The sequence below is a fragment of the Coregonus clupeaformis genome, chromosome 39 (genome assembly GCF_020615455.1).
Source record: "Coregonus clupeaformis isolate EN_2021a chromosome 39, ASM2061545v1, whole genome shotgun sequence".
Classification (NCBI taxonomy): domain Eukaryota; kingdom Metazoa; phylum Chordata; class Actinopteri; order Salmoniformes; family Salmonidae; genus Coregonus; species Coregonus clupeaformis.
Window position 1 is genome coordinate 12,619,581 of NC_059230.1, and position 25,847 is coordinate 12,645,427.

Sequence of the window (25,847 nt, forward strand, 5' to 3'; positions counted from 1 at the left end):
CTTGTATAACCCCTTATTAGACCATGTAGTTACGCTATAATAAAACATGTATAACCCCTTATTAGACCATATAGTTACACTGTAAAAATAACATAACCCCTTATTAGACTATGTAGTTACTCTATAATAAAACATGTATAACTCCTTATTACACTATGTAGTTACACTGTAATAAAGCATGTATAACCCCATATTAGACCATGTAGTTACACTGCAATAAAACATGTATAACCACTTATTATACTACGTAATTAAACTGTAATAAAACATGTATAACCCATTATTAGACCATGTAGTTACACTGTAATATAATCAAATCAAATCAAATCAAATTTTATTGGTCACATGCGCCGAATACAACAGGTGCAGACATTACAGTGAAATGCTTACTTACAGCCCTTAACCAACAGTGCATTTATTTTAAACAAAAAAAGTAAGAATAAAACAACAACAAAAAAAGTGTTGAGAGAAAAAGAGCAGAAGTAAAATAAAGTGACAGTAGGGAGGCTATATATACAGTAAAATAAAGTGACAGTAGGGAGGCTATATATACAGGGGGGTACCGTTGCAGAGTCAATGTGCGGGGGCACCGGCTAGTTGAGGTAGTTGAGGTAATATGTACATGTGGGTAGAGTTAAAGTGACTATGCATAAATACTTAACAGAGTAGCAGCAGCGTAAAAAGGATGGGGTGGGGGGGCAGTGCAAATAGTCCGGGTAGCCATGATTAGCTGTTCAGGAGTCTTATGGCTTGGGGGTAGAAGCTGTTGAGAAGTCTTTTGGACCTAGACTTGGCACTCCGGTACCGCTTGCCGTGCGGTAGCAGAGAGAACAGTCTATGACTAGGGTGGCTGGAGTCTTTGACAATTTTGAGGGCCTTCCCCTATAACATGTATAACCCATTATTAGACCATGTAGTTACACTGTAATATAACATGTATAACCCATTATTAGACCATGTAGTTACACTGTAATAAAACACGTATAACCCCTTATTAGACTTTGTAGTTACGCTGTAATAAAACATGTATAACCCCTTATTAGACTATGTAGTTACATTGTAATAAAGCACACATAACCCCTTATTAGACTATGTAGTTACACTGTATTAAACATGTATAACTCCTTATTAGACTATGTAGTTACACTGTAATAAAACATGTATGACCCCTTATTAGACCATGTAGTTACACTGTAATAAAGCACACATAACCCCTTATTAGAATATGTAGTTACACTGTATTAAACATGTATAACCCCTTATTAGACTATGTAGTTAAACTGTAATAAAGCATGTATAACACCTTTTTAGACTATGTAGTTACACTGTAATAAAGCATGTATAACCCCTTATTAGACTATGTAGTTACTCTGTAATAAAGCATGTATTACCCCTTATTAGACTACGTAATTACACTGTAATAAAATATGAATAACCCCTTATTAGAATATGTAGTTACTCTGTAATAAAGCATGCATAACCCCTTATTAGATTCTATAGTTACACTGTAATAAAGCAAACATAACCCCTTATTAGACTATGTATTTACACTGTAATAAAACATGTTTAACCCCTTATTAGACTATGTAGTTACATTGTAATAAAGCACACATAACCCCTTATTAGACGATGTAGTTACACTGTATTAAACATTTATAACTACTTTTTAGACTATGTAGTTACACTCTAATAAATCATGCATAACCATTATTAGACTATGTAGTTACACTGTAATAAAGCACACATAACCCCTTATTAGAATATGTAGTTACACTGTATTAAACATGTATAACCCCTTATTAGACTATGTAATTACACTGTAATAAAGCATGTATAACACCTTATTAGACTATGTAGTTACACTTTAATAAAGCACACATAACCCCTTAGACTATGTAGTTACACTTTATTAAACATGTATAACCCCTTATTAGACTATGTAGTTAAACTGTAATAAAGCATGTATAACACCTTTTTAGACTATGTAGTTACACTGTAATAAAGCATGTATAACTCCCTTTTAGACTATTTAGTTACACTGTAATAAAGCACACACAACCCCTTATTAGACTATGTAGTTACACTGTAATAAAGCATGTATAACCCCTTAGACTATATAGTTACACTGTAATAAAGCATGTATAACACCTTATTAGACTATGTAGTTACACTGTAATAAAGCACACATAACCCCTTATTAGACTATGTAGTTACACTGTAATAAAGCATGTATAACCCCTTATTAGACTATGTAGTTACACTGTAATAAAACATGTATAACCCCTTATTAGACCATGTAGTTACACTGTAATAAAGCATGTATAACCCCTTATTAGACTATGTAGTTACACTGTAATAAATCATGTATAACCCCTTATTAGACCATGTAGTTACACTGTAATAAAACATGTATAACCCCTTATTAGACTATGTAGTTACACTCTCTGAAAGAAAGAAAAGATGTTGAACTCCAGTAAATGGGAATTCTATAGATTAGGTTTTAATTAGCTTTCCCAGCTACCCTCTTTCATTTGCTCATTTGCAAGAGAGCAATCTATTCCCCTTCATATGAGGAGACGGGACTGAGGCTGGCCTGACTGAACAAATCTAATGAAAACCATCTCACAATGTACCAAAATGTAGTATACAAAAATATTTATATTCTAAAAAACTAGTTTTACTATCATGATATTGCCTAACGAATCGCTAAATACAGCAATAGGAATGAGGAATCGATGTGGGAAAAAAAATACATATATATAAAAAAGAACATATGATTTTCAAACTTCTCCTCCACATTTCTCCCTCTGTGCCTAATTTATTTTAAGGAATGGTATGGAATGCGGTCCAAAAGCTCTGTCAGATGGTGAACTCCCTGAATGCTTCCCAGTGCTATGTGTGACTATAGTTCTCCGTAATGCCATCCGTAATTATTGGGACAGTGAAGCATTTTTTCTTCTTTTGGCTGTATACTTCAAAGGTTTTGAATGTGGATGCTACCATGATTACAGATAATCCTGAATGAATCGTGAATAATGATAAGTGATAAAGCTACAGACACACATATATCATACCCCCAAGACATGCTAACCTCTCACCTTTACAATAACAGGGGAGGTTAGCATTTTTTGGGGGGTATAATATTTGTAATCATGGCAGCATCTACATTCAAAACCTTTGAAGTATACAGCCAAAAGAAGAAAGAATGCTTCACTGTCCCAATAACGGAGGGCACTGTAATTTAAATGAGAACCATAGTCACACATACCATTGGGAAGCATTCAGGGAGAGCGACAATGCTTAAGCTCACCATCTAACAGAGCTTTTTGACCGCATTCCATAAAAAAATAATAATGCTGTTGTAAAATATTACAATTGTTGGGGAACTATATGCAAATGGTAACTGCTCCTGGCTAAAACCTTTCGACTGTCTGCATAATAACATTTGTCTTTCACTTTGTTAGCATTCCTCCAGCATAACGGCCAATAGTGCTGAGTTACCTGATAGACGGTTTACCGCTATTAAGCCTGAGGGAAAGTGCCCATGTTGTACCACTTTGCATCACTGTTTGCCACTGCTAAGCTTGTTGAGCATAACAAATGGGAACAGCTGGTATCAATAATTTAACACTAGCCAATAACAGTTACTCAGACATGGGCTTCCAAGCAGCCATTGCAATCACAGGTACATTTGCCATTAATGCCGCTGATGAGTATTCGTTCAATACAGCCTTTGGATGATCTACTCCGATGTATCCTTATCCAAATCTACTTAGTGTTGAATAATGTGCTGCGACAGACTGTCATAATATGGACACTGTAACAGCAATCTAAGACACATCATGTGGCACTGATGGAAAGGCTAGTGGGTTATTCGACACGTCTCACTTGTGACCATATTCCTATCCCTCTGAATTTAATTTAAATCATCACTCGACCAATTACAACATCCAGAGTTAATTTGGTTGGGGTTTCGATACTCATGGTGGACGGTAGAATGCCATTGCGTACCCCCTGGTTTGGACACCAATTAGGGGTGAGATGGCGGAGAAACCGGAGGTTTGCTGGCATCAGAATCTCAGGTGCCACCTACTGCCATTGTTGCCTTGCTACCCAAACTGTTCCGGCAAAACTCTACGCCACGCCCACGGACGTTTGTTTCTTCTCTGCAGTGAGTGAGGATCTGACGATTTCTAGAATGCAAACACATTCTAACCGTACTGATTGGTCTCAGAAACTGATGGGTTGGGCCAGAGCCAGAACACACGTGGGTAAAGCAGCGTTTTGAAAATGCGTCATTGGCTTTGATACTCTGATTGGTTAGAAATGATCCAATCACTGATTACTTTGTACAACACCCCTCATTTTGATGTCGCCACAAACGACTTCAGTGATGGCAGTCTCAGACTGAAGTATGTAGTGAACATAGAGCAGAGTCAGGCAACTACCGTTTTGCCCTTGAGCAAGATACTTAACACCTAATGTGTTCCAGGGGCCCTTCTCCGTGGCTGTGTGTGGTGTCCGGAGGGTTGGGAATTACATAAGACAGCAAAAAGACACATTTTCGATTCCTATTGGACAATAAAGTTGAATTCTGTACTATTAAATTCTGTAATGAAGATAGCTTACAATATCCCAGGCGAAGTTGGCGACCCAGTAGACGGTCGGGTTGACGCCACTGACAAACTGCAAGTGCTTGGCCTTGCTGACACGCTCCTGGATGAGGAAGAGGACGAAGCTTGCTGGGATGAAGGACATGGCAAAGATGACACAGATGGACACCACCACATCGGTGGAGGTGGCGGCCCTGAAGAAGGAGAGAAAACAGGAAGTTGAGTACAGGTTTGATCCTGTGTGATCTCCTAGCATGATCAATAGGTCTGGTTGATATTTGAATAACTGGTAAAGGGTCAATTGTTTTAAAGGGGAAGTTAAGTATTTTACAACTCAATGTTAGATGATAAACCCTAATCTATGATTTGGTATTCTTTAAGCAGCCACTACAAACGTCGGCTAATTGTAGCAACTGCTAGCTAAAAATACATTGAAGTGATGGGGGCAAAACAATTGCCAAATCACCTATATGTAAATTCAAACCAAATAATTTAGTTTATTTCAGTTGATTTAGCCTTTTTTCCTTTCTTTTCTTTTACAGGTCCGGCATGACCCCATCACTGCCATGAATTTTTAGCTAGCAGTAGCTAAAGTAAGGTGAAGGGACTATTTAAAGACAACCAAACCATGGATTACAGTTTCTCCCGGCCCACAGACAACTTTCAGTGTGCAGAACCATCTAGCATGAAGTTGTAAAATATTGAACTCCACCATTAAGAGTGATTGATTTTGTTAGTGTCGATCCATCAATCATGAACTGTATTCCTTACCCTTTTACATCTTCTGTCATGTGCTCTACAGTAACTTGGCCTAAACCGAACAGATCAGTCCTAAAGGACCATACAATATTTAGTCTGGTGTGTGAACAGCTTGTTTTTATCATTCTATAAGTGTTTTGCTTTCATGCGTTTCCCAAATTGTGTTTCCCTTGTTTTGCTTCTTTCCCATAATGAATTAATGACTCACTAAGAAACAGTAGGAGTAGCCAACATCAGAGGAAAACCGAGGACACATTTGAAGCCCATATCCTTCCTTTACTAACAAACAAGAACCAGAGGCCACCCAGACCTTTCACCTGACAATTAGTCCTAACACGCGAGGACTCTAGAGAGCAGATAGGGTCACGGTGGTAAAGAGGGAACTATGTTATGAACTTGACATTGGATGCATTCCAAATGGCACCCTATTCCTTATATAGTGCACTACTTTTGACCGGACCCATAGGGCCCTTGTCAAAAGTAGTGCACTATACAGAGAATAGGGTGCCATTTGGAACACAGTCATTGTCCAGGGACCTGAGGCCAATGTCTGCCTAGCCCTGAGGGGCTGTAGATGGAGGATAGGTGAAGAGGCCTTTCTGTGGAAATAAGCCTCATAACCTTTCCAGGTGTTGAGTTTCATTCTGAGTGAATCTCACACTTTCTGCCCAAATCGTGTCATTAATCTTGCCTTTGACCTGGAACGAACCCAATGCTACTGAAATGTTTTACCTATACTTTAGTTGCTCTGGATAAGAGTGTCTACTTAACCCAAAAAGTGGGAAAATATTTATAACTCTAAAAGTGCCAATATATTTATAACCCTAAAGGCACCAACAGAAGTAATTTTTACCACAAATTGGTAATGATTGCAAAGAGATACTGTATGTTAAGCAGTAACACTTTCTCTTTTATTAACCTTTTGTAACACAAGTAAATCGTTTTAAGTCCCCTAAATAATCATATTTAAAAAATCCACACATTTACAGTCAAATTTGGGGTAAAAAAATATCTGTTTTTTTATGTTTTTCATGTTTTGAACAGTTATTTTGATCAATTTCATCCAAAGCAACTTGTCATTCATATTTTTCTGCTATTCATTCAAGGTGCTGTGTTTCTGTGATACTCAGAGGCTGATAAATGGGTGATTAAGCTAATCTGACACACCGGTACAACCTAGGATGACTGCTGATATGCGTGATATGGACAGGGGTGCCATCAGACAATTAGTTCTAAATCTGGAACGCTATGGGCTATCAACTCAGTTCCAATAGCGAAGGTGCATAAAGATGGAGGAATTCAGATATGGCGTCCTTATTTTTAGCACTACCTACAGAGTTCTTAAACTACAGCGCGCGACATGGTTCAATATGTCAATAAATCAAATTGCTGCCGGAGCTAGAATTGGGATCAAGTTTACTGTGCTACTGCTAATACAAAAAAAAGTAATGGAAACTCTGAGAGCACTGTCTGATATGGCAAACTTTGCAAATAAAGCATTTGTGGTAAGTACATACGGGCCGCCATCTTTATGCATGTCCGCTATTGCATCTGAAATATGAGACTCTCAACTTGGTATAGAGACATTGACTGAAAGCTAAAAATGTATTTACATTTTGTCTTTATTTTTCAGTTATAGTGGCTGCCATGGCCCCCAGGGGCCAAATTTGGGGTGGCACCATATCTATATATTTTCAGGGTACTTACATCTACCTCTGTGACAAATGTGGTGCACAAACTACCATCGTCGGATTACTTTTGATTTTTTGAAAGTGTTTTACTAAATTATTTCGATCAATGGTGAGCTCACCCGTGATGTGATGAATTGTAAATAGTAATTGCTATTAGCTAATTAATATTGTGGTTTCTGTCAGACGAAAGTTAGCTAAATATGACAGCTTGTGTTATGTCAATCTTTCCTCAGTTAGCGCTAGGACTAATGTAGCCTACATTTTCCGGTTTGGAGGACTGTGTTATGCTGTCGCTATATCTGTGAATGTCTGAACATTGAATCCAAAATAAACTGGTCATATTCAGGACATAACTTTGTAAGGACTGTGTTTGTGCAAAATGTTTCTGTGAAAAAACAGTGACTGTTGCGTCAATCGAAACTGGACATTCTAAATAAGCGTTCTAATCACACCGGTTTGTGCGTAAGTTGCAGGGACCACTATAGAATGATCACACCCATTTGTTGGTGTCAAAGGGTTAACACAGAAATCATGTAAAAAAAAAAGGTGTAAGTAGTTGCTTGACAAAGTCCTTACATTTCAGAAGGATAAAAAACAAAGGTTTAGAAATTATGACGTTTTTGACACCTTGGGGTCAAAATGTACCCCAGTTGGTGCTTTTAGGGTTAATGACTAAAATGAAACCAAATGTCTAAGTATAAGCAGACAAGTCCCGTATGGTTTTATTTATAGGTAAAATAAGGCCAGTTGGATCAATTCTATCTATGTTCTATAATGTACTGTAAGTTTATGTATTAGCTTGTTCCCAATAGATGACTCAATTTGACTGAATTCTCTTTTCGTGCAATCAGGCAATCAGGCAAAACTACAGAAAACATTTCCGAGAGCCAATGACGATTCTTCTTGGAAACTCTTGATCCTCCATGCTGTTTGAATATAATTCACCCCGCTAAAGGCATGTTGTGCTGTCTTGCCTTCCATACTTTCACATTCTGTCAATTCAGAGCTCCTGCTGGTCTCTTTTGATGAATAGATCACCCTCTTTCTGCTCTCTGCTGTCACATCTAACAGAGTTTCGGGTAGGAGGAGGTTTTGGAAGTTCACAAACAAGAAAAGGAAACTGCACCAGAGAGGTGCTGGACGTTTGGGGTCAAAGGTCATTCAACAGCACTTCAATTATTCATCTTAGCTGGTATGGAGACTCCAAAATAAAAACTTCCTCCAACTGGATTTCTTCTTTGCTATTTTATCCACATTGAAGAAGAAACACTAGAGGAGTTGGCGATTATAGATGTTAAGGTCTTAGTTATCCCCCTGTGTAGTTTATTAGCTAATTGCAGATCGCAGGCAGTGGGCTCAAAGAGTTCATCTCTTTCCCAACTTACTTGTGAGGGGCAAGGCGCTTAGCGACTGTTTCTCTCTCCTCAGAAGCTGCTGACCTCTCCTTCATTAGAATACATCTTCATTTCAAACGTTTTGCTATCAAAACGTCCTTGCTGCGTCCGCTTATTCAGCTGTGAACCAGACTACAGTATATTCTACCACCTTCTCACGCACACATACAGATACAGACAGACAGGCAGGCACACACACAAACACATACTTCCCTCCTCCCTCGCCACACCAATCTCTCGCCAGACTACATGCCGGGTAATTAACATATTAAATTAGTCCCCACGTGCCGCCCCGCCACAGCCTGGACGTAATTAGGATGCGTAAACATGAAATAATTTACACAGTGGGTGCCACCCCACTTTCAACAGTTTTCAACAGGTTTCTCGACCCCGTTCGCCGGGGCAGAGGATTATTTGAGGCAAGTGATTGGCTAATGAGGTAACCCTGAACAAGGGCTAGCGGCTAATCACTATAAGGCACATATGTCAGAGTCAAGGCCCGCGGGCCACATCCGGCCCGCGAGAAGGTTTTTTACGGCCCCTGGGATGATCTTGATTTATTATTAGAACCGGCCCGCAGACCGCAGCAAGCCGGCAGCCCGCAGATCTTTTACACGCACCAATACTACATTTCCCACAATGCAACGGTGACGCACCGAGCAGTAGGCTGCTTCATTTCAATATTTATTGGCACAGCAGTCGTCAGCATCACAGTAAAATTAACTTTCAGATACCCATCAAAAATGGCAAAACGGAAGGTGGACACTGAGAACCGGGGGTTTCAAACAAGGTGGGAGTCGGAGTATATGTTCACGGAGGTAGCTGGAAAACCTGTGTGTCTTCTGTGTGGAGAAAGTGTGGCGGTACTGAAAGAGTATAATCTGAGACGACATTATGAAACGAAACACGCGGACAAAAACAAGAATATGGACATGGAACAAAGGCTACAAAAGGCAGAGGAATTAAAACGAGGCCTCAAATCTCGACAGGCTCTGTTCAAAAACGTGGAAAGCTCACCACCAAACCTCCAAATGGAGTTGATTGACCTCCAATGCAATGATGCACTGAGGGCAAAATATGCGGCAGTGGGTGCTGCGGAGTTCGCCCCGTTTCCTCCCCGACACAATGCCCCAGCTGCGCATCCAGGCTGCTCAAACGTTGTCTATGTTTGGCAGCACATACCTGTGTGAACAACTGTTTTCTTTGATGAACCTGAACAAAACATCACACAGAAGTCGACTTACTGCTGAACACCTCCACTCAATTCTGAGGATTTCCTCAGCTCAGAGCCTTACCCCCGAACATTGATGAACTTGTGGAAAAGATGGGACACCACCAAGTATCACCCTCAACCTCAAACAAGTGAACATTACTGTGCAATCACATATTTAGAGTTTTTACTCAGTTCAAGTTTAAAAGTTAAAGTTTAATATTTGTTTTCACTGCATGTTACTTCTCCTTAAACAAAGTGTTGTTTTTGATTAATAGATTTTTGCACTTTATTTTATTGTATTTCAATCCAATTATATTTTAAAAATATTTCAGTTGAGTGGATGATAGAAAATTGCTATTATTGTTTTTTTCTTTGAAGTAAATTTAGCCCACTTTTGCTAAAATAGAAAATATAGGCTACTGATGGTGCCTTGAATACCGGTTTCTTTCATTTAATGTTCATGTTATGGGGATTTTTATATAAAGGAAATTTGTCTTTTGTGTCTGTTGAAAATTAAAGATTACTGACAGAGCCATAAGAAAATATTGCTTTATTTATCTGATCATATTGGAATATATTTGTTAGGTTTTCAGTAGGTTCAATTAGGTTCACTAGACTATATGCGTCATTTAAAAAATTTTCTATGAACATTCGAACAGTCCGGCCCTCGGCTTGTAGCTAAATTTTTTATTTGGCCCTCCGTCCATTTGACTTTGACACCCCTGCTATAAGGGAACACGCACCCTGCTAATAAAGTAATAAACAGTATAGTAGGGGAGAGCTTTTAATGTGTTTTATTGTGCCTGGTCGTTCCAGGTGTTTTTGCCCAAGGTCTAGAGTGAGATACGGCTTCAAAAATGGAGGTGTGGAGGGAGGTTAGAAAACCACAATGAAGTGGTCAAATAATCATCTGTCTTTGAATTGATTAGGTAAACAATTTTCCATTCCAGTAAATGTATCCATAATGCAAATCTGTTCATTCTATTGAACACAGAGGGACTAGTTGTCCACATAATTGCTTGTTTCTCAACATCTGTTTGGTGCTAACAATGTAAATACAATTATGCATTTTCTGATTGGAGAAATGTAAACGCATGGCAAAGGATGTTTCTTTCCAACTACCCGGAAAACCGAATACCTTCTGTGAAGACGGTACGCAAAGCCCTAAATGTCAAGCGCTGTTTAATTTAATGGACATTGGAGATTCAGTGACTGAACAGGTCTCTCTGATTCACTGAAGGCAAGCTCCAGGTCACATAGAACCACCATGATGATTTACTGTCTCTTCTTATGCTAGCAGAGCACTGCAGGCAGTCTAGACAAGCGCGGCGCTTGTAACGCCAAGGTAGTGGGTTCGATCCCCGGGACCACCCATACACAAAAAAAATGTATGCACGCACGACTGTAAGTCGCTTTGGATAAAAGCGTCTGCTAAATGGCATATTATTATATTATTATTATAGACAAAATGCCTGGACAGAAGCTATCCCGAACACAACCACCCCACCACATATCCCTATCTGATCCATTGAAAACCATACTTTGAGTGGGGAACAACTCTTGAATTAGGGCAATGATGCAGGGACACGAGCACAATCGCATAGGACATGAACACTCACTTGTTTTTTTACTCCTATGCTTCCCTCGCTTTTTTCCTCTGGTAATTCATTTTACAGGGATGGATTATCCCAAATTAATCTCTAGATCATGGATAATAAATTACAGGCAGGGCCCACATGGAGAGCGAGAGAGAGAGAGAGAGAGAGAGATACAGAAACAGAGACAGAAAGAAAGAGAGAGGGGGCTTGGGCTGAATTTAGGGGTTGGAAGCTGTCGTAATTATCTTCAAGCCAAACCAGCTTCTCTCTCTAATTCACCGATGTTGCTAACACCCGACCACTACATAAATACCTTACTTGGTAACACAACGAAGGAACAAGGAATTAAATGGTATCTGTGGCATGATTGATCACGTCCACTGGATCGCATCAGGTTTCAACATCGAAACTGACATTTCAGCAAACAAAGTGTGAAAACTAAGCATCTACAGAGATAGATGTACAGGACAACACAAATATAGCTTTATGTTATGCTATGCTACAGGTAACTGCCAAAATAATGGAAACATGAGTAAATGAGGGATACAAAGTATATTGAAAGCAGGTGCTTCCACACAGGTGTGGTTCCTGAGATAATTTAACAAGTAATATCCCATCATGCTTAGGGTGTATAAAAATGCTGGGCAGGCCATTATTTTGGCCATTATTTTGGCTACCATGGCTATGCCTCCATATGATGACAATGCCCCCATCCACAGGGCACGAGTGGCCACTGAATGGTTTGATGAGCATGAAAACGATGTAAACCATATGCCATGGCCGTCTCAGTCACCAGATCTCAACCCAATTGAACACTTATGGAAGATTCCGGAGCTGCGCCTGAGACAGCGTTTTCCACCACCATCAACAAAACACCAAATTATGGAATTTCTTGTGGAAGAATGGTGTCGCATCCCTCCGATAGAGTTCCAGACACTTGTAAAATCTATGCCAAGGTGCATTGAAGCCGTTCTAGCTCGTGGTGGGACAGCACCCTATTAGGACATGGGGATGTTGGTGTTTCCTTTATTTCAGCAGTTACCTGTATGTTATGCTATGATTTGTATGTTATTTATAATTATTTTATTATACTGTGTTATTTTATGCTAGTGCTATTATATGCTACTGTATGTTTTCATATGTTATGTAATAATGTTATGTTATATTACTCTGTATTATGCTACGTTATATTTAAGCTCGATTATGGAGATTAGATAGATGATAGACTCAGACTGCATTAGACAGTGAAGGCTTGTGGTTTTGTACTTCAATAATGCCCTCATTAACACTAGAGATCTCATGGGGGAGCTGCTTCAGGGCTCCAGACTGATCGCTTGGGTTATAAAGCAACAGTGTGTGAAAGCGTGCGGTCCCCATGGGATCACCTCACGTGTGCTGTTCCTCACTCTCTGTTTTTCTCTCTCTCTTCCTGTCTTTCTCTCTCTCTTTCTGTCTTTATCACTCTCTTTCTCGCCGTCACTCATTTTTCTGCCTCTCTCTCCCATCTCTACTTCTCTTTATTTCTCAGAAGGCCTCATCCTCTCAATCTCCCCATTCATCTATCCACCAGTCTGATTCTCCCCCTCTCCCCCTCTCCACTTTTCCCTCTCCGTCTCAGACTCCCGCTATTCATTCTGCTGCTCCAGCTCCCCTCACTCCCTCCTCTGCCTAAACCCCTTAGTCTCTCCCTCTCTCCCCCCCTCCCTGTGGCTCCCCTTGGCCTGTCGTACAGGTGATAGAACAGGTATAGGGGGAAGCTACCCCTAGATGCTGATCTTGGGTCAGTGTTGCGTTTTCTTCATTTATGGTTATAGGAATGGGCGAGGGTAACTGATCCTAGATCTGTACCTAGGAGAAACTTCACCCCGGAGCTGATACAACCCGACTTACAGTGCCTGGAAGGAAAGCTGCGTCTTGGTGAGGTTGAGGGGGTGGCTGGAGGTGGAGATTCCATACTCCCTGGGGTCATGACCCGTCGGCAGGTTGCCTCTCAGGATGGCATTGTTGGCCACGTTGAGGAACGATACAATACCGTGCCACGCCTGGTTGTAGAACCACACCTGGAGACATGGCAGATGGTTTATCGCTGTTATAGTTCAAAGAAAATATAAAGCATATGGGGCCAGTTGCCCAGACAAAGATTAAAGCAAGTCCTAGGCTAAGGAGAATGTTCAATGGAGATTCTCCATTTAAATCGTTTTTTTTGTCCATGACTAGTCTTAATCTTGGTCTGTAAAACCAGCCCATGGAGTGTACCTTACTCCATACCTATGTCGCACTAAAACAAGTGACAACAGTTATCAAGATGTGGCAACACTTAGCATAACATAACCATTATTCCATGGTATCATTATTCCAAGTAAATCTGTTATGGAACTATATTGCATCATCAGATATTCAGCAGGCAGTTAGCACCGCTGTTAATTTAGCAAATTCTGCGTGCAAAAGTGATGATTGATTGATTATGGAAATGATACAGGTTGCTCCTGGTAGTTAGTCCAGTTAAATGCCAATGTAAAGCATGGCCCTTGGGATAGATTATCATCTTGACAATTATATTTTCATTACATAACAGCAACTAGAACAAAAAAAGCAACAATGATCAAACCCCACAAGTGGAACACAAGTCACCCCCCTAAAAAAAATCATAACAAACGAATGAGTACTTTTCTCTGTAAGATGCTCCCAGTGCCTGTATCTCCAGTGGTGGAGAAGAAGAATGTTCTAGAAAGACAGCACCCCCGCTGATAGTGCTGGTCTAATTAAGATTAGATGGTGTTTGTGCCTACTATAATACTGCGCGCACACACACACACTTTTTCTCTCACGCTCTCCCACATACACTCCCCAAGACATTTGTGTTCGACTATAGCATTAGCGACTTAAATAATTGCGCTGCAAAATGCCATTTTGGTTTATACAATGCTAGCGCTTAAGTTATTTTGACGGCCGTTTTTCATGAAATCCACAATGCACCGGATTCCTTTTCCCTCAACCCCAGGGGGACCTGTTGCTAGACTCCCATTAGGTGAATCAAACATGGTGGACATCAAAAGAGTTAATCAAAATGGGACCATCACGCTCTCCCAGAAGTTTGGTTGGTGTGTAAAACCCGTGAATTGAAAGTACGCCTTGGAGAACATAAACCCACTATCAGACGTCAATATATCACCTCGCCAGTTGCGAGACACTTTATAGAACAAAATCACTCTATTAATGAATTGCGTTGAGTCGGGATCGAAAATGTTCATCCACCACACAGAGGTGATTACAACAACAAATTACTCCAAAGAGAAGCCATGTGGATATCTAAATTAAATTCTGTATCCCCACACGTTTTAAACGATGAAGTACTAGATTTCACCTTCTTCCTATAAGCCAAATTTTGACTGTTATACAAGAACACTGTCCATATCAGACTTTACATATAATTTCTGAGTTAGCCCCACATATTTATGAACGGCCGAGTCTGATGTTCTTTGCGGTAAGCCATCTCATGAATTGATATAATATATCCAAGTGAGTGGACACCTAAGGCAATTGATTCATGAATTGTTCACGGCTGATGCACTCAAATGCCCTTCGGGCCCACTCCCATACCCTATATTTCTGTATGTCTTTGTGACTGTAACTTGTATATACAGTTGAAGTCGGAAGTTTACATACACCTTAGCCAAATACATTTAAACTCAGTTTTTCACAATTCCTGACATTTAATCCTAGTAAGAATTCCCTGTCATAGGTCAGTTAGGATCACCACTTTATTTTAAGAATGTGAAATGTCAGAATAATAGTAGAGAGAATGATTTATTTCAGCTTTGACTTATTTCATCACATTCTCAGTGGGTCAGAAGTTTACATACACTCAATTAGTATTTGGTAGCATTGCCTTTAAATTGTCTAACTTGGGTCAAACATTTCGGGTAGCCTTCCACAAGCTTCCCACAATAAGTTGGGTGAATTTTGACCCATTCCTCCTGACAGAGCTGGTGTAACTGAGTCAGGTTTGTAGGCCTCCTTGCTCGTGCATGCTTTTTCAGTTCTGCCCACACATTTTCTATAGGATTGAGGTCAGGGCTTTGTGATGGCCACTCCAATACCTTGACTTTGTTGTCTTTAAGCCATTTTGCCACAACTTTGGAAGTATGCTTGGGGTCATTGTCCATTTGGAAGACCCATTTGCAAGAAACCAAGCTTTAACTTTCTGACTGATGTCTTGAGATGTTGCTTCAATATATCCACATAATTTTCCTTCCTCATGATGCCATCTATTTTGTGAAGTGCACCAGTCCCTCCTGCAGCAAAGCACCTCCACAGCATGATGCTGCCATCCCCGTGCTTCACGGTTGGGATGGTGATCTTCGGCTTGCAAACAACCCCCTTTTTCCTCCAAACATAACGATGGTCATTATAACAGTTCTATTTTTGTTTCATCAGACCAGAGGACATTTCTCCAAAAAGTACGATCTTTGTCCCCATGTGCAGTTGCAAACCTTAGTCTGGCTTTTATATGGCAGTTTTGGAGCAGTGGCTTCTTTCTTGCTGAGTGGCCTTTCAGGTTATGTCGATATAGGACTCGTTTTACTGTGGATATAGATACTTTTGTACCTGTTTCCTTCAGCATCTTCACAAGGTCCTTTGCTGTTGTTCTGGGATTGATTTGCACTTTTCGCACCAAAGTACGTTCATCTCTAGGAGACAGAACGCGTTTCCTTCCTGAGCAGTATGATGGCTGCGTCCCATGGTGTTTAAACTTGCGTGCTATTTTTTTTTTACAGATGAACGTGGTACCTTCAGGCGTTTGGAAATTGCTCGCAAGGATGAACCAGACTTGTGGAGGTCTACAATTCTTTTTCTGAGGTCTTGGCTGATTTCTTTTGATTTTCCCATGATGTCAAGCAAAGCGGCACTGAGTTTGAAGGTAGGCCTTGAAATACATCCACAGGTACACCTCCAATTGACTCAAATGATGTCAATTAGCCTATCAGAAGCTTCTAAAGCCATGACATCATTTTCTGGAATTTTCCAAGCTGTTTAAAGGCACAGTCAATTTAGTGTATGTAAACTTCTGACCCACTGGAATTGTGATACAGTGAATTATAAGTGAAACAATCTGTCTGTAAACAATTGTTGGAAAGATTACTTGTGTCACGCACAAGTAGATGTCCTAACCCACTTGCCAAAACTATAGTTCGTAAATAAGAAATTTGTAGATTGGTTGAAAAACGAGTTTTAATGACTCCAACCTAAGTGTATGTAAACTTCCGCCTTCAACTGTAGGTAGACCAGAGAAGCTACATCCCTGATTGGCAGATGAGTGGCAACCCTGATTAGAAGCACCTGCTGCTCATCGGTTACTCACCTGTGTTCCCTACAAATGCTGTTTTGAATGAAAAAGATTTGTGCCTAAACACTGAATAAGGCTGCAAAGCCGAAACGTCTGTACGCTATCCCTGATGCACTAAAAATTCAATAAGCAATGAAGTAGGCTAAGCTTTATGCGACATCAAAAGAGTGGAAGAGAGTGGAAGCTAATGCTTTAAAGAAGAGTGTGAGGCTGGCTAAGTTAACACTGGCACCACAATTCAAGTAGTCTAATTGCATCAAGCATAAAGGCTGCTGTTAAATCCATTGGAGAATTGTAACTACATTGTGCTAATAGGAACCATTTTGTGCTGTACGTGCTTCTTCTTCTCACTGCTTTATCTTGCCTCAGGATCTTCGTCCAGATTACAACTCCTGATTTAATAATACACTTATGCAGTCATTTGAACCACTCAACCACTCCTTATACAGTTTAATCAAGGTGTGGAATGAAGTGGTTTAAAAGTAGCCCAGATTACATGTAACACCCAAGAGATAGCCTTGTCTTGTATGATTTATGATTAGCATCACACTACACAGGCAGAGATCTATCTGTGTACCAGCGTTGGGCTATACCTGCTACTGTGTCGTCTCACAAAGCACTCATGATGATGACCAAGCAAAAATGGTAATGGCCGCCAAGGAACCTCTGAGTCTCTAAGCCTCAAGATGAACGATGATATAATACCTTGACGTTATCCCTGGTCCCGAGCTCTTTCAGGAGCGTCTCGGCATTCAGGAGCATCTGATTGGTCGTCTTATCCTAACGAAGGAGAGAATAAAACAATGAGAAAAAGGCTTAATTGGACACACTTGGGAAAATACATATCTTTGAAATGCAAAACATCACATCACAGCCTGCTGCAGATGACTGGGCCGCCACGTGTGATTTGCGATGGCCCGTCATCACGCCTGTGCCCAGTTCCAGTTCAGCCCAGCACGGTGCACACTGCACACATTACAGGTGTAATATAAATAAATGCAAATGTTTCCCCTCTGTCTGCAGGCAACTTGATCAAAAGCCTACAATATGAGATAGGAAGGAAGATGTGGAGGAAAAGAATGAGGGAGGGAGAAAGATTGATGGGGAGAGAGAGAGAGAGATAGACATGACCCCATGTCACCCCCAAGAGGACTAGGATGGGAGCAGGCCCATGAACATTTCACTATCATCATATGTTTTCTCTCATCTTCAAATCGGACCTATGAAGTCCATAATTGTGCTAGTCTCGGAAGTCCCAGACCTAGGTCAGCAACAGCACTTGGTCTGGAATTAATGACGGATTCTCTTCTTAACTTAAAAAAGGGGAGGGTCCTCTTAAAAGACAGACAACTTTCCCAACAAATCATGAGGCAGACATGCCAGAACATCGCGATTCGAAACGAAAATATGCACGCAAAACCTTTGCAGTGGTTTTAGTGAAGGTGGTTGATGCAAACTAGCCACTTACGAAATGCACTCATAAAAAATAACCTCTGATCTCCATCTTGCTAGCTACTATTTTTGTGTCTGGGGGATGTTTACGCTAGGGCAACAAGCAGATAAGGCAGTGACATAAGAAAGCCGGATGTCCCAACTCTGACCTTTCCTCTATGCCCAACTGACGTTGTATACGTACAGACAGAGAGACATTATGCTGATAACATTGACTCGGGTTCATTCCTATCACTTTGAATTGTGAATTTCTGAAATTTAGGCAGCCTCAGTTTTTCTTTAAAATTCAACCTGCTTTTTTTGGGGCATAACCCAAAGTGTTTGCACACTGTATCGTCCTCTCTCTATTTCGCAGAAACAAACAGAACACTGACATAAATATTTGTGTTAAATAACTTCCCTGTTCCAGCTCATTTACTATTCATGAGCACAGGAACTACCGCACTTTTTTTTGTCCATAATTCTCCCTTCCTCAAAGCTGGGACTCATATTTTGATTTTATATATATTTTGAAGAATGGGAATTGAGGGAGGAGGAAACCCAAGGGGGTTGAGGTGGAGGGAGAAAGAGGCTGGTGCAGGTTGGTACCATAGCAGGCACAACATGGGAATGGGGTCTTCCTGAGAATTAGCTGCTTGTTCCACTGGTTTCTTAGGCAGACGGGAAGACACACGGCGTGCGAGACAGAGGGGGGGTTATGGAACCCCAGCGAGTGTTTACTGCTGCTAATCCCCTACGAAACAACTACCTCCTCAAGGGTAATGGTGCTCGTATGGCAAATGAGCCGGCCGGCCACCACAGCCACGGCCAGTGATACGACTGTGGCACGACGTGTTGTGTCGAGTGCGTGACAAGTTGCGACCTACGTTAAAAAGCTATTTTGGTATGGCTCTCAAGACACTGTATTTGACTGTATTTGACTACTTTATTTACTAGTCTGTCTTAATCGTCTTCAAGCATGCTGTCTTAAGTTTTCGCCATGTTATTATCTCTTCCTCCGTCATCCTAATCAATCCCAGAATCCTTTGAGTCTCATTTTAATATCACCTTTCATTTCAAACGATCAAACGTGAACTTAAAGCTAACTTCCAGCCCAGTCAGGTGGTACAGTAGAGTACTACTGTTCTCTCTCCTTCTGCAACCCAAGCAGACAGGTTGCGTTCCAAATGACACCCTATTTTGGCCTATAGGGCTCTTGTCAAAAGTAATGCACTATCTAGGGAATATGGTACCATTTGTGACCCAGTCACAGTCAGCGAGCTAAACATATCTCAAGGACAATGTTCCACTTTAATAAGGGAAAGGCACAGAGCTGGGAATGGCTCATGCTCGGCCATTAGAGTTACATCATCACTGCAGCAACTAATTAAAGTTGTGTTAGCTGGGAGAATCTGCAGCGTGGAGAAGTGCCCTGGGGAAGGATGGGGAAGATGCCCGAGGGCGGGCAACATTCTCCTGATCTCACAGAAGTTTGAGGTCCGGGCTTCCTACAGGTTTGAACATTTAATGTGTGTGTATGTGTGTGGGAGGGTATGTGTGTGTGTGTGTAAGTGAGAGAGAGTGAGAGAGAGAGAGCGTGAGAGAGAGAGAGAGCGATAGAGGGGGAGTGTGTACGCTTGTTTGAGTTTGTTGAGGAGAAAGAGAGGAAGAACAAAATATATTAAACGCATCTGAGACAATCATACCCAGTTTCCATGGACACCAAAAAGTATATCTGAGTTTTAACTTTCCTCTGAGTTCGATTTGAAGGTAATGCATTGAAATTCAAGAGTCACTCAAGCAGATTCGAGTCCATGTTTCACAAAGAGCACAAGCTTAGCATTAGCTATCAGGCCGGGTTATAAGCTGGATTTGTCCTTGGTTTCTACATCTATGCATAATTGAACATAGATAAACAACATCCAAGGACCTCAGTGAATTGAGGTCTCCAAAGACCCCTTCTGGCTTTCAACCGCAGCAAACGTGCCTTGTCTCTCCTCCTCCCACACAGGCACATATTAAATTAATGTGTTTTCCCTCAGTAGTCAAGCTGGGCACGGCTGGCAGTAAGGCTACCACGATTCCAATATCCATAGCATACCTGGGAGGAATTTAATAGGCTTTTCAAATCCCTGATCACAGCTTCTATTTCCGGTTCAGTCATCCTGACTTGGGAGTTGACTCCTCCGACAGAAATCCCTCCGTACCTTGAGTGGTGGGTAGTGGTAGTTGTGGAGGCAGAGATCACAGTGCAATTAAATAAGATATGAAAATGCATGGACACACAAACACAGGAATAAACACACACCCAGACATGCACACACACACACAAAAAAAACAGTAACATTTCATTTGACTCTTAGATGAGTTATCATTAATAGGACTTGGAGCTTGACATTACACATGTTATCTTAGATAACAACTTCGGTGGCATTGTTGGAATTATGTCTGAATGTTACATAAGTTCTACCAAGCACATAGTGAATGCAAAATGAACACTGGATAAGAGCATCTGCTAAATGACTAAAATGTCAAATAAGTAAAATTACCTTTTTCTGCCTGCTTCCTTGTAGGTCTTTAAAAGGAAGTCTGTCATGTTCCGCCCCGTCATGTTCTGCAGTGTGTCCGTCGTATTCTGGGTCCTCTGGAAATACATGATAATGAGATGTTATTACTTCTAAGATACATACGTCCCCTTCAGCCCAGCACTCATTGACATGTGATGTGTGTTTCGCTTAAGTGTACTGACTTCTATGGTAGCTTAAGAGAAAAATATGACATTCAAAGCAATGGATACAATAGCAACAACATGCCATTTAGCAGACGCTTTTATCCAAAGCGACATACAGTCCATGTCCATACATTTTAGTAGCCTCAGCGGGAATCAAACCCACAACCCCTGACGTTGCAAGCGCTTTACTATACCAACTGAGCCACACAGCAGTGGTGATACATACAAGTTCCAGATAATGTACTGTGCAAAATACAAAAAAAAATATGTTTGGCACGCTATGTACTTGACCCCTCTATCTGATTCACTGATTGGGCACTGAAATGTACATGTACCTATCTACATTTATAATCAGATGTTGACAATCAATATGGTACAATATCAAAGAGATCAGAGAAACAAATCAGAATCCCATCTACCTGTTGCCATGTCTACCTTTGAAAGCCAGGCACCATGATCATGATCAAAAAGTTCAGCCAAAACAATGGCCACCATCCTAACACTAACAGGGTGGAAACACTCAAATTCCATCAATGCAGCATTATTGTACGATGGCGGCACCAGCCCCATTTCTAACAACTCATATATGCGTGGCGCTGTGGAACCCAACTAAGAACTCTGAACCTGATCATAATAGTGAGCCTGTTGGAGCCTTCCCCATCCCTATGATGCAGCTAAAGCTGTGGCTAATGTCAAAGGGCCCTAATTAGCCCGTACTCTCCATAAATTGGCACATTCAAAGACACAATTAGGGGGGGACGCAACACTGTGGTGCGCATCCACTCCACATACCCTCCATAGCCACATCCAACACATTATAACATCTAGCAACCCCCACCCCGTCTGGCCCAGCTCATTTCAAGGTGTCGGGATACCACGCTGATTAGAATGATTTCTTGGCAATGCTAATGGAGACTGCTTATTAGGGTCCAGAGTGCCCCAAGCTGAGCCTCGAGCCCCTTCACCCCCCTTCCCCACCCTGACTCCCTTTTGCCCAGTTTTGTTCTCTCCACCCTTCGCTGGGTTCCTAGTTTATCGCTCTAACCGAGGATAAACAACACTGCACACATAAGGAGTTGAAATAGCCTCCCCCACGCTGATAAGTCGTGTTTGCATGCCTCTTTGCTATGTTGTTCGGTAATGACATGGATATGTATGCAAACGGGAGTCTGCTCATTAATTAATTCCTAGCTCGGTTGGGGCGAGGGGGCAGATAAGCTTTCCGAAAGCTTGTTTGCATGCCGATCTGTCCCTCAGATACCTTACCCTCAGATAGATATTTAGAGGGTTCCATGTTGTTCTTATTTTCAGTTTTTTTTCAGCTGCTTGCCCAGTAATCTGTATTATCTGACCAGAATTTAGACTTTCCAAATCCGTCCCTGGTCGAACTGAAGATACAGGCCAACTGCAGAAAATGCAGTCTGTAATATGGAATAGCAGGACGCTACTACATGTTGAGAAAATTAGTTGTCTACAAATGAACCATGTTATTTTGAAAGTACTTCAACTAACTCCACACTACTGGGAAACGTAATTCAACTAACCCTACACTACTGGGAAATGTAGTTCAACTAACTCCATACTACTGGGAAACTTAGTTCAACTAACCCCACACTACTGGGAAATTTAGTTCCTCTACCAGTGAAGCAAGAATGAAGTTGTGTAACTAGAAGAAGCAGATGAGTCACAGCACAACACATGGTTTACCACTGAACAATCTGGGTCTCCTTTCCAAGCAGCAGGAACTCAGGCATAAACAAACAGATAGAGAGTTGACTTAACTGTACAGAGCTCACAGCTCAGACAGCCAGCATGAGTCTAATTGCATTGGCCGATTTCCACATGCCCCAATCGAAACCACAGATAAGGTAAGGTCTCCTCCAACATTCCATGAACGTGTGTCCTAACATGGACAATGTACGTGTCAGCTATTTATGTAGCTCCGTAGATAGATATCAGAGGACGTCATTGTAATGGCTGAAATGGAATGAATGAAATAGCAACCATGTGTTTGATGTATTTGATACCTTTCCAATTATTCAATTTTAGCCTTTACAATGAGCATGTCCTCAGGTACAGTGGGGAAAAAAAGTATTTAGTCAGCCACCAATTGTGCAAGTTCTCCCACTTAAAAAGATGAGAGAGGCCTGTAATTTTCATCATAGGTACACGTCAACTATGACAGACAAAATGAGATTTTTTTTTCCAGAAAATCACATTGTAGGATTTTTAATGAATTTATTTGCAAATTATGGTGGAAAATAAGTATTTGGTCAATAACAAAAGTTTCTCAATACTTTGTTATATACCCTTTGTTGGCAATGACACAGGTCAAACGTTTTCTGTAAGTCTTCACAAGGTTTTCACACACTGTTGCTGGTATTTTGGCCCATTCCTCCATGCAGATCTCCTCTAGAGGAGTGATGTTTTGGGGCTGTCGCTGGGCAACACAGACTTTCAACTCCCTCCAAAGATTTTCTATGGGGTTGAGATCTGGAGACTGGCTAGGCCACTCCAGGACCTTGAAATGCTTCTTACGAAGCCACTCCTTCGTGTGTTTGGGATCATTGTCATGCTGAAAGACCCAGCCACATTTCATCTTCAATGCCCTTGCTGATGGAAGGAGGTTTTCACTCAAAATCTCACGATACATGGCCCCATTCATTCTTTCCTTTACACGGATCAGTCGTCCTGGTCCCTTTGCAGAAAAACAGCCCCAAAGCATGAAGTTTCCACCCCCATGCTTCACAGTAGGTATGGTGTTCTTTGGATGCAACTCAGCATTCTTTGTCCTCCAAACACGACGAGTTGAGTTTTTACCAAAAAGTTCTATTTTGGTTTCATCTGACCATATGACATTCTCCCAATCCTCTTCTGGATCATCCAAATGCACTTTAGCAAACTTCAGACGGGCCTGGACATGTACTGGCTTAAGCAGGGGGACACGTCTGGCACTGCAGGATTTGAGTCCCTGGCGGCGTAGTGTGTTACTGATGGTAGGCTTTGTTACTTTGGTCCCAGCTCTCTGCAGGTCATTCACTAGGTCCCCCCGTGTGGTTCTGGGATTTTTGCTCACCGTTCTTGTGATCATTTTGACCCCATGGGGTGAGATCTTGCGTGGAGCCCCAGATCGAGGGAGATTATCAGTGGTCTTGTATGTCTTCCATTTCCTAATAATTGCTCCCACAGTTGATTTCTTCAAACCAAGCTGCTTACCTATTGCAGATTCAGTCTTCCCAGCCTGGTGCAGGTCTACAATTTTGTTTCTGGTGTCCTTTGACAGCTCTTTTGGTCTTGGCCATAGTGGAGTTTGGAGTGTGACTGTTTGAGGTTGTGGACATGTGTCTTTTATACTGATAACAAGTTCAAACAGGTGCCATTAATACAGGTAACGAGTGGAGGACAGAGGAGCCTCTTAAAGAAGAAGTTACAGGTCTGTGAGAGCCAGAAATCTTGCTTGTTTGTAGGTGACCAAATACTTATTTTCCACCATAATTTGCAAATAAATTCATTAAAAATCCTACAATGTGATTTTCTGGATTTTTTTTCCTCAATTTGTCTGTCATAGTTGACGTGTACCTATGATGAAAATTACAGGCCTCTCTCATCTTTTTATGTGGGAGAACTTGCACAATTGCTGGTTGACTAAATACTTTTTTCCCCCACTGTATCTCCTCCCACCAGCCACTTCTGATCCAGATTATTTACTCTACGTGGAATTCTCTCTCTACACTTGTCATTCACATCACTCATTCCACGCACGTATGCCGCTCTCGACCGCACAAGTCATTTTAAGGTATATTGGCCATCTACATCTTATATATCCCAACTATTTACCCGCACTTCCTACACATGACATCTCTCATTACACACGCGTCTGTCGCTCTCGACCACATGACGGCAGGTTGATGACACAGGAGAGGATAACAGGAGAGGCATATGTAAACTCAGAGTAATCAAACCTGGGGAATGAGCTGACACGCTGCAGTGTCAGAGAGACATTAAGAGAGGAGGCAGTGTTCTTATTCATCTCTGCATATAGTCTGTATCTTGGGAAACCTCAAAGGCCAACTACCAATTCTACCTGGCACAAACAAATGCAATCTTCGGGATGTAGAGTTCTGCTTAAAACTACGTGAACCACCTGTTGCAAACCTCAAAGACCAACGTCCAATTTTACCTGGCACAAACAAATCATTGCTGTCTGATGAAAACCTTTTAACTCCATTTTTGCCAATTTGCATTTTTTATTTTAATTACTGAAAGCATTAACTCCCCTGAATGTACTCTGAACATTTCATGACTCCAAGAACAAGAAAATGGATTCAAAATAGCTTCTGAAGTGTCCTATTTGTGTGTTCGTTAATGGGGAAATATGGTAATTTCCTGAAAGGTTTCTGTTTTGGAGATAAGAGGTTTTCACCAGACAGCAACGAAACGCAATCGTCGGGATGTAGAGTTCTGCTTTAAACTATGTGTGCCATCTGCTGTATGTAGCTAAGGAGGCCTAGGCAGAGTTTGTCTCATCTACTGTAGTTTGTTGATTCCCTCAGAAATGCTCAATTATGATCAAATCAATTGTGTTTTCTTATGTTTTTAAAAACCCAACATACAATTCCAATTCCAGAAAGGCACGACTTGTAATTATAATTTCCTGTCAAAAGTGCTGCACCTGTCTTGTTTGTGGAGCTGAGTCTTGGCAAAGTAACTGCTAGTAAGTTATTTGTAAATACTGGGAACTAAAGTGATGGATTACGACTCAAATCTTATCTTGTTGGCTGGAAATGACAAGGAATGTCGGTATACTTGCAGCAGCAAGTGGATATGTTTGTGTGCTTACTTGCATGTTTTGAATACCTTTGCTCACACACCGCACAACAGACTTTGGTTTGAAGAAAATCTGATGACAACACATCACCTTGCTGTGTGGATCAACCTCCAACATAAGGCTATGTTCAAAATAACACAAACATAAGCTGCTGGGGTGTTTTCCCCTGTGTTTGGCAGAGACATCACCATCTTTACAAGTCAACACTGTAGATATACTATCAGCGCAGGGCCCAGTTTTAC

The 25,847-nt window shown here is 41.1% G+C and overlaps 1 protein-coding gene across 1 annotated transcript in view; it reads right to left on the reverse strand.

Moving 5' to 3' along the window:
* The window catches only part of LOC121554258 (phospholipid-transporting ATPase ABCA1-like), a 223,508-nt gene that overhangs the window by 52,539 nt on the left and 145,122 nt on the right, over positions 1-25,847 (reverse strand). The window contains exons 33-37 of the mRNA XM_045211911.1: positions 20,596-20,690; positions 20,148-20,253; positions 17,321-17,395; positions 13,159-13,328; positions 4,630-4,807 (exon numbers count right to left, since the gene is read on the reverse strand). Coding sequence (XP_045067846.1) covers positions 4,630-4,807; positions 13,159-13,328; positions 17,321-17,395; positions 20,148-20,253; positions 20,596-20,690 — 624 coding nt within the window. The remainder of the gene's footprint in view (positions 1-4,629; positions 4,808-13,158; positions 13,329-17,320; positions 17,396-20,147; positions 20,254-20,595; positions 20,691-25,847) is intronic.